Source organism: Mastomys coucha, unplaced genomic scaffold (genome assembly GCF_008632895.1).
Source record: "Mastomys coucha isolate ucsf_1 unplaced genomic scaffold, UCSF_Mcou_1 pScaffold16, whole genome shotgun sequence".
In the NCBI taxonomy this organism is placed as follows: Eukaryota; Metazoa; Chordata; class Mammalia; order Rodentia; family Muridae; genus Mastomys; species Mastomys coucha.
The window spans coordinates 85,727,898-85,738,309 of record NW_022196898.1 but is presented as its reverse complement, the minus strand read 5'-3'; the positions used below and the strand labels follow the sequence as shown (position 1 = coordinate 85,738,309).

Sequence of the window (10,412 nt, the reverse complement as noted above, 5' to 3'; positions counted from 1 at the left end):
CTGTCCTGGACCCTACTATTTAGATCAAGTTGCTCTTGAATTTACAAGGTCCTGCCTGCTTCTGTCACCCAACTGCTGGGATTAACGACATGTGATACCATGTTCAGTCTTAATTTCTGTGTATTTTGTATGACACGGAACATTTTTATTTTTACATACTACATAGAGAGACCCATGGAGAGAAGAGTCTGTGGGTGTCACTTTTCACTTTGAAGTAGCTGCTTACAGGAACTCTTTAAACACTATTGTTGGGGGCTGGAGAGATGGCTCTGTGGTTAGGAGCACTGGCTGCTCTTCCGAAGGTCATGAGTTCAATCCCCAGCAATCACATGGTGGCTCACAACCATCTGTAATTGGATCTAATGCCCTCTTCTGGTGTGTCTGAAGACAGCTACAGTGTACTTACATATAATAAATTTAAAAATCTTTAAAAAACAACCCACTATTGTTCTTAGGACTCTGCATGCACATGCATATACATGTGCACCCACATACATGCGAACATGCATCCATACATGTAAGCATATCACATACACATGAGAAAATGGAAACAACCATTACCAGGTTTTAAAGGCCTTTCTTGCTGCTATGTTTGCATTTCTGACCTTTCCTCTAGTTAGCAGTTAAGCTCTATGACAGTAAATTGGTCCAAATGGGGACTGTATGCAAATACAGGGTTTTATTCAATAGTCAGATGACTTGATAACAATTAGTTTTGGCTGTGTATATTGGTATATAATTTAATCCCAATACTTGAGAAGCAGAGGCAGGCAGATTTCTGTGAGTTCAAGGCCAATCTACTCTACACAGTGGGTTCCATGACACTGGGGCTACACAGTGAGACCCTGCCTCAAACAAAGAATGTTTTTGTTTGAATTGGCAAAACGTTAGAAACTTGCTAATGCTATATAACATATGAACTCTTCTGTTAGGTTCTTCAGGCTCCTTCAGAAAATTAAGGGTAATGTAGATCAAGTTTATACCTATAATTAGAAGTTGCTTTATAATCCCCAAACATGTTTTTTTGTTTTTAGGTATGGGAGTTTTTGGTTGAAGACTAATTATCTCATCTTTCAAGATAGATAAATCTATCTTGTTTCATCTGAATTCTAGTGTAATTCTGATCATAATTTAAAATACCCAGAAGTCAGCTAGTAATAGAACATGTTAAAATTTAACAAGTTAAAATTAACATGCTCTATTAACTGACATATCACTGTTTCCTATTTGAAAAAAAGAAGAAGAACAACAACAACAACAACAACAACGAAAAGCAACAGTGCAATTCCCCCAAAACCGTGGCACAGAGCTCTGGCTCAGGCACATGTCCTGGAGTAGGGCGCACCAGCTCAGGCATGCATCCTGGAGTATGGCTCAGGCACTGACGCTCTACAAAACAACAACATAATAGCAAACAACAGAAACTCTCAAGAAGTCTGTGCTGGACAGTTTTATGTTATCTTGACACAAGCTAAAATCACCTGAGGGCTGGGAAACTCAATTGCCTTCATAAGATCAACTGTAGGTAAGACTTGTAGGGCATTTTCTTTCAGTTGATTGATGGGGAAGGGCCTAGCCCATTGTGGGTGGGGCCGACCTTGGGCTTGTAGTCTTGGGTTCTATAAGGAAGAAGACTGAGCAAGCCGTGGGGAGCAACTCAGTAAACAGTCTCTTTCTATGGACTGTGCATCCTGGAACTCCTGTCTCCTGGTTCTTATCTTGTTTGTGTTCAGTGATGGGTTACAGTGTGGAAGTGTAAGCCAGATAAATTCCTTCCCATGGTGTTTGGTCATTGTGTGTCATCACAGCAATAGAAACTAAGACAAAATATAAGACAAAGTCTAATGCCAACCATCATAAACACACCCACCCACCCACACACCCATGCCCACACACACACCGTGGTAGGTAAGCTGCTATTCACTGTAAAAATGAGCTATGGGAAATGAACAACGGATGTGAGGCACTGCCGGCTTAATGGTGGGAAGCTCAGAACACAGGGCAAGAAGCCCTGAGTATGTTGTCGCCAGCAGGCGATGTTTACCAGCTTTTCCCACCTGCTAGATATGTCAGGTGGTTTGTGTGTGGCCTGTGATTGCTTCCTTCCTGGACTGCATTCTCTTCCGGAGAATGTCCTAGTCAGGTAAGACCCAGGGAAGGAAAGACCAGAAAGCCCTTTTCTTTATAGCTTTGACTCCTTTTAACCGTCTCTAAGAGGAGGCTTAGTAAGCAGGCTGCATGGCAGCGTCACTCAGTAAGCAAGGCTGCATGGCAGCGTCACTCCAAAGGGAAGCGAGGCATCACAGCTGCCTCTCGCTCACTGGAAACAAGAAGAATCGAGGCAGAGAACTAAGGTGATAAGTTCTTGGTCCTTTCATCCCCAAACAAACAATAAATTAGTCTCTTGAATAAATACAAACTAGGTATTATTCACCAAAGCAAAAAACTGGGCAGCACTAGTGGAGACTACAGAGCCAGACCTGGCTGCAACGTGTGGCTTATTGCCTTTTTGATTTGATAAGAGTGGGGAAGTTCCCTAGCTAAGTAAAAATATAGGAACTCTCAAGTTATCTGTTAGCAATAGTTCGAACAATCACGAAAAACAAATCGGAAACTATTATTTTCTGTCCAAGAAACTATTATGTTCTGTCTCAGAAGAGCAAACCCGTGGAAGTGGTACGGCTGCCATCTTGGCGGCCTGAACTCACAGAGCGTGCGCACGGGGAAAGTGCTGTGACAGACTTGGTCTGACTATGCTTCTGAGGGAGTCATGCGCGGGTCTTCTGCGTGCTGATAACTGGCAGGATCTTTAGAGAGGCCTCCATAATGGACCACATGTTGTCCCACTGTTAGCCCGTTCAGGTGGGGCGATATAGATGGGGGAGTCACCCAAGCTGGCCTTATGCTGTGTAGAGATTTTCAGCTTCCAAAATGTAAACCAAATAAGCCTGTTCTGCTGATAAGCCCCCCCCAAGCACTGGTAGTTCACGACACTAACACAAAGCAAACCAACAGAAGCCACATCAGTGAGCTTTGATGGAGAGTTAGCCTGGCGGAGGGAGTGGGTGTGGCCTACAGCTGACAGGTCTTCTCTCTCTGCCTTTGAAAATATTAATATATAGGGCTGGTGAGATGGCTCAGTGGGTAAGAGCACAGTCTGCTCTTCCGAAGGTCATGAGTTCAAATCCCAGCAACCACATGGTGGCTCACAACCACCCACAATGAAATCGGATGCCCTCTTCTGGTGCGTCTGAAGACAGCTACAATGCACTCATTTATAATAATAAATAAATCTTTAAAAAAAAAGGTAAAAAACCAATTAAAAAAAAAGAAAATATTAGTATTAAGAAGGACATCTCTTGCTGTAAACATGGCCCTCTTTCCCTTATTATTTGGTGATTAAAGAACATTTTAGAAGTAAGAGGCAAGGGCTGGGGGTGAGGAGAGAAGGCCACATACCAAGGTCTGAGCTGCTCCTGCACAGTCAAGGGAGAAGTCCACACCTCCATCCGTCAGTTCAGTGATGACGTCCTGGACAGGCTTGTCTAGGTCTCTGGGATTGAGGCAGTCAGTTGCTCCCAGGGCCTTGGCTTTTGGAAACTTCTCACTGTTGATGTCGATAGCTATGATTCTGGAAGCACCTGCCATTTTACACCCAATTATAGCAGAAAGACCTACACACCCCAGGCCAAAGACAGCACAAGTGGAACCGGGGGTGACCTGCAGGCAGAAGTACAGAGTGGCTTAAAGTTGTTGATCTCAGCTTTTTCTTTCATGAGGAAGGGCGAGATGAGGGTCCAGACATGTAAATAAATTAAAAAAGAATGCCTGTTATAAAACTCTGATCTGCCGGGCAGTGGTGGTACACTTGGGAGGCAGAGACAGGCAGATTTCTGAGTTCGAGGCCAGCCTGGTCTACAGAGTGAGTTCCAGGACAGCAAGGGTTATACAGAGAAACCCTGTCTCGAAAAACCAACCAACCAAACAAAACAAAACACAACAACAACAACAAACAACCCAAAACTCTGATGTATCCAGTGGTGACAACCTGCCAATGTGAAGACAGGTACTTTCCTAGCAAAATTTGTAGAATTACTCAAGGGCCATTCACATATCAGTTCAGAAGAAGCAAGCCTAAGTGCAAAAAATTCACTTATTTCACCTTTCTCTTCAGTGATCAGTGATGACAGAAAACAATTTAGAAGTACACATAATCTCAAAGGAGTTGATTTTTTTCCCCCATTGAAATTGGGTCAGAGGCATCTATTTCTCTCTCTCTCTCTCTCTCTCTCTCTCTCTCTCTCTCTCTCTCTCTCTCTCTCTCTCTCTCTCTCCCTTACTCTCTCCCTGAGACAGGGTTTCTCTATATAGTCCCACTGTCCTGGAACTTGATCAGTAGACCAGACTGATAGATAGATAGATAGATAGATAGATAGATAGATAGATAGACAGACAGACAGACAGACAGACAGACAGACAGACAGACAGGGATAGGGATAGGGATAGGGATAGACTGGTAGATTGACATATCAGGGAGAGATGGGGCTTCTCTCCTGCAATGCTTCAGGGATGCCTAGGAGATTTTATATTTTCTTTTTACTATCTTGTCTATTTGACTGTAACATAGTTAACCTTAAAAGAGTGTTCAAGGGCTGGAGAGTTGGCTCAGTGTTTAAGAGCACTGACTGCTCTTCCGGAGGTCCTGAGTTCAATTCCCAGCAACCACATCGTAGCTTCGCAACCATGTGTAATGGGGTCTGATGCCCTCTTCTGGTGTGCCTGAAGACAGCTACAGTGTACTCATATAAATAAAATAAAAAATAAAAAGAGTGTTTAAATTCTAATAGGATCCCAGGAACACATCTTGTAAGAATATACTCTCTTAAAACCGCAAAGAGATGGAAAATTGGTAAATTATTATTGATTGAGGGAGAGTAATCTATAGAATCAGGGAGAAAGTGGGGTGACTAAATGGAAATAGGTGGGGGTTCTCCACTTGCTGTTGTCCCCAGATGAGCATTCATATTCAGAGGTCATGTTTAAATGGGCTTTATATAAATCAGGGGACATCTACATGTAGCTTATTAAGTCAGTGTTTCATATATGCAATCTAACTTAATATGCTCATACCTATTACTATTTTTTTGTTCCTTGTTTTTGTTTTTGTTTTTTTGTTTTTTTTTTGAGACAGGGTTTCTCTGTATAGACCTGGATATCCTGAAACTCACGCCAGGCTGGTCTTGGTCTTGAACTCAGAAATCCACCTGCCTCTGCTTCCCAAGTGCTGGGATTAAAGGCATGTGCCACCACTGCCTGGCTACTATTATTATTTAAAGACATCTAATAGCACACATAAAAATCACAAAGGCTAAGCTAGAGATATAGTTGAATGGTACAGCACTTTCCTAGCAGGTGCGGGACCTGGGGTTCAGTCCTCAGTGCATATAAAACGATAGTCACAGAGGTGGTAAATGATCTAGGCAATGTGAGGACAGTCCTAACTCCTTCACACAGCATCGTCTCCCAGAAACCTCTGTTTGCAGACAGCTTCGCATTTAAGTGTACCTTGGCAGAGTTGATGGCAGCCCCGTAGCCTGATGAGAACCCACATCCAATCAGACACACTCTCTCCAAGTTTGCCTCGTCATCTACTCTGGCAAGGTTGGCCTCTGAAACCACAGTGTACTGAGAGAATGAACTGACTCCCATGAAATGGTAAATTGATTTTCCTTTGCAGGCAAACCTGCTGGTTCTGTCTTCCATGAGCTCCTGATCAATAGTGGGGTATTTAAAGTTTCTAGAAAAAGAAGAGCAAACAATGAAGACGATATATCGGGTACCATACATTTGTCATGAAAGTTTTATGGAATCGACTGGAAAGGTTGGGAAAAGAATTCGGTATTTTTGCATCCATACACATAGTATTTCTGAGTTATGTTAGTGTTAATACCAACACACCTCTGTTGAGTGCTTTCTGTGTGTCAGGAGCTCTTTTAAGTGCTATGTTATTAATTCATTTTTCTCTGATAGAAAACTCAAATAAAACTAAAAATTAAACAATACAATGACACTTCACATGCTTACCTTCCAGCTTCTTTAACTGTCAAGTTCTGGACAGTCAACTTTCACCTGCCACCCTCTTCTCCTATATCATATTATTTCATCTATATGGAAATATCTCTGTACATGTTTCTCAAGTATTCCTTAAAAGTTGGCATAGTGCATTTATTAAGACTGGAGTCATCAGTCCCATAGTTTCCCTCCTCATGAGTGTTGCTAAGCATTCTACTGAGATCTGGGCTAATGCATCTCTCTGTTTCAGCATTGGTGAAATACGAAAGCTTTAATAAAATGTTGGATTCAGATTTCATGTTTTTCTGGGAATACTTCAAAGGTGCTGTAATACACCTGGAGGGGGCACTGTATCTGATTCTTTTCTTTTCTTTTTTTATTATGCTATTAGAATTCATGACCACTGTCTAAAGCCATTGTTTCATTAAAGGTTTGCAAAAGAATATAATTTTAATTCCACCCTGAAAACTGACATTAGTATCTTCTTGTAGATGGAGAAACAGAGGCATAGATGTGAGAAATATGGTTTTAACTTATTTTTATAAAAGATCTGCTTGTTATGTATGAGGTGAGTTTGTATACACCACATGTGTAGGTGCTCACAGAAGCCAGAAGAGGGCATTGGATCTCTTGGAACTGGAGTTCCAGGTGGTTATGAACCCCTAGGTATTGATAACCGAATCCAAGTCCTTTCCAAGAGCAGTGACCACTTTTAACTGCTGAGCCCTCTAGTCCAAGGTCTAACTTCTTAAATAACAAGCTTCAATCAGCATTCAGGACAAACATATCTCTCTATGGTTTCAATAAAATCAGGTGATTAAGATCTATCCTGTTGAGCCCCAGTGTCTGTGTTAAAAACCTGTTTTCGGGACCTGAAGTTGTATGGCCTTGGAGTAAATTAATGTGCCTTTCTATATTCTTTCTCACTCCCCTAGAAATAAATGTGTTTTTAAATTTTTTATTATATATTTTATTCATTTACATTTCAAATGTTATTCCTTTTCCTGGTTTCCCCTCCAGAACCTCCCCATCCCATTCCCCTCCCCCTGCTTCTATGACAGTGTTGCCCCCACCCACCCATACACTCCACCTCCCTGCCCCAGCATTCCCCTACACTGGGGCATGGAGCCTTCACAGGACCAAGGGCCTTTCCTCCCATTGATGTCCGACAAGTCCATCCTCTGCTACATATGTGGCTGGAGCCATGGGTCTCTCCATGTGTACTCTTTGGTTTGTGGTTTAGTCCCTGGGAGCTGTGGGGGTCTGGTTGGTTGATACTGTTGTTCTTCCTATGGGGATGCAAATCCCTTCAGCTCCTTCAGTCCACTCCAGTGTTGTGTTTCTACTTTTGTTACATACACATGTAATCATAAACTCTGGGACTGTCTTCCTGTGCTATTCTATCTAATATGTCCTTTAGCATCTTGCTTCTTTCCTTTAACACGTGTACAGTTAGGCTCCTGGATATATTTTAAGTCAAGCTATTTTCATTGTATAGTAATCCATTGTTTTGCTGTATAGCAGTGGATCAGCCTATTTTTTTTTCATTGAAGGACACTCCTGTGGGCTTTAATTGCTCTTATAAGCCACGTGTATTTGGAACAGTGTCTTACAGGCACCTGGAGGTAGCATTAGTAAGTGGGAGCCTCTCATCTTCTCACGTCTATTTATGTTTAGCCAGTGTGTGCGAGACGTGCAGGTCTGTGATCCCCTCACTAGCAGTGGGGAGAGCTTACCGGAGTTTTCCACAGAGGTTTGTGAGAGGATTCAGACAGAGCTTGCACTTTCTGCACTGGGGCGCAAAGAATGGGATTACTTTGTCACCTACAAAGAAAGGTCGCATGTTAGGCAGCACCTCAGATGCACTTAGACTTTCTAAAGCACAGCTAGGCTATGAATCAGTGGTAGAGAACTTGCCTATCCTATGCAAGGTCTCAGGCTTGATTCCTAGCCCTCAAAAACTTTCTCCCAGATAAACCAGTGAAAAACATTTTTTTTTCACAGTATACATTTTATATTCAACAAGAATACATAAGTAGCAAAAATATTTTGTTTCAGTAAGATAGAAGATTGTGGATGTTTTCTTTTTTATTCTGCTAGGCAGCCAGGTCTCCTGAACCGGTATTAACAGGTCCAAAGGTCTGGTTGGAAATGTGCTCACTGAAGTCTCTGCATAGGTCTTCTGTTTATTGTCTTTTCAAACACTGTATGGAACTGAGAACATCACTGTAGGACTAAGGATGTGGGGCATGCTGGGCTAGGCCCCTGCCCATGTTGTACCTCTCAGATTCACCTTTAAATCCTATGTTTTCTAGCTCCTCGTCTAATTCCCACTTTGGTTCTTTGATGACCAAAGTGATGCTAATTCACATGTGATCAGATGTTCATGTGTGGCAGCACCATTAGCTAATGTTATTATTTGACCTCTCACATCTGCCATTTTAGAAAAGAGAAATCCAAGTCCAACCGCATAAATCATTGTAAGTGGCCCCAGTCATACAGCCAGTAGGTGGCAGAGTCAGGGTTAAAGGTTTACACTGGTCATACTTTCAAACCTGAGCGTTTTGAGGGAGCAACCTGGCTTTGTGCTCATACTTGGAACGAAAAATACTACTATACCTCCAAGTTTGGATGCAGGGCTGATATGCAGGGCAGATCAGACATGGCCTGCACACCAGTATACACTGTATATGTTATAAAATATAATGAGCCTTTGGCTTGCTTCAGGGTTATTAGATTTTATCTTATGAACTTCCAAAATGACACCTAAGCTAACATTGACATGTGGGGTGCTTTCTCCTTAAGCCTCCAGCAAGCCTTCACTCTTTACATAGCCGTAAAATAAATTTCCATCTCACATGGAGGAAGTATTTGTGATCCACAGAGGCTTCAGTGTATACTAACCATAGAGCTTTGCTTTATAGGACCATTTCTCTGTTTGTGTAAACAAAGTGGCCGTATTTCTAGGATCTTACCAGGCTGTTCTGTTTTCAATATTCTACTTCCTTGTTACACCATGACAGATTGTGTCAGTGCCCTTTTGGGAGAGGTGAGCTATGTAAGCAAAGCACAAAAGCCCAGTCATAGAACAAGAAGCAAAGGCAGTGGTGAGGAGCTATGGCCCAGCCATAGAACAAGAAGCAAAGGCAGTGGTGAGGAGCTATGGCCCAGCCATAGAACAAGAAGCAAAGGCAGTGGTGAGGAGCTATGGCCCAGCCATAGAACAAGAAGCAAAGGCAGTGGTGAAGAGCTATGGCCCAGCCACAGCACCAGAAGCAAAAGCAGTGATCAGGAGCTATCATGGAAAAAGCTAGGACTGCCTATTTCATTGAAATCAGAAGGTAAAATACCTGGTTTGAAGTTGGTCACTCCTGGTCCGACACTTTCTACAATTCCTGCACACTCATGGCCAAGGACTACTGGGAAAAGAGCTTTCTTCTTAGGATTGGTGGCATTGATGTCAGTAGGGCACACGCAAGTGGCGATTACCTACAAAGCAAGATAAACCTGAGTTGTGGTTCTTCAGTGTGTTCTTAGGTCCAATGTTATCTTGAATCATTATAGCAATTCTAGAATTCAGTAAAAGAATTACATTTCGAGGAAAAGGGAGGGCATACAAAATGCACTAGGCTATATTTTTCTCTTCCTAGAATAAAGTTTAGTTTTCCAGATTTCATTGTTTCTGGAAAAAGAAATCATAGGGTCGGGGATGTCTTCTCTAGGAGACAAAACTCAAAGGTAAAAGAGACAAGAGACTAGATGCCAGCTAGTGGTGAGGGCACATACGCATAGGTCTGCATGGCTTGAGGACACGCATAGGTCTGCATGGCTTGTTCCGCTGTGTGGGCACTGCATGGCTGTAATGGCTGTAGGAGAGGAGATAGACTAGATGCCAGCTAGTGGTGAGGACATGCATAGTTCTGCATAGCTTGAGGACATGCATAGGTCTACATGGCTTGAAGACATGCATAGGTCTGCATGGTTTGTTCTGCTGTGTGGAGACTGTGTGGCTGTAGGAGAGGAAATAGACCTTCTGTAGTTAAAAGAAACTAAACCACTCTTCTACTTGGCCCAGTGTGATTCTCCAGCTTTGTCCTGCATCCTCACACACCAACCTGTGATGGGTTGGTCCAAAGGGAAAGTGAGTAATTGTGGCCCTGCTGTTAATGGCTCTGCTCTACTCTTCCCTACTGACACATTCCTTAATCTCTCCTCCTGGCACCCATGGCCCTCTGTGGCCCACCTGGGGAGGCTCTCCAAGGTCTCAGCCTCCTTTGCTTAGGCCTCTCTCTCTCTTTCTCTCTCTCTCTCTCCCTCTCTCTCTCTGTCTCTCTGTCTCT

General features: G+C 42.8%; 1 protein-coding gene across 1 annotated transcript in view; it reads right to left on the bottom strand.

Annotated features, from left to right (window-relative positions):
• Positions 1-10,412, bottom strand: part of LOC116094355 (all-trans-retinol dehydrogenase [NAD(+)] ADH4) — a 16,497-nt gene that overhangs the window by 4,368 nt on the left and 1,717 nt on the right. Inside the window, exons 3-6 of the mRNA XM_031376182.1 lie at positions 9,423-9,561; positions 7,809-7,896; positions 5,566-5,797; positions 3,460-3,720 (exon numbers count right to left, since the gene is read on the bottom strand). Of these exons, the coding sequence (XP_031232042.1) occupies positions 3,460-3,720; positions 5,566-5,797; positions 7,809-7,896; positions 9,423-9,561 (720 nt within the window). The remainder of the gene's footprint in view (positions 1-3,459; positions 3,721-5,565; positions 5,798-7,808; positions 7,897-9,422; positions 9,562-10,412) is intronic.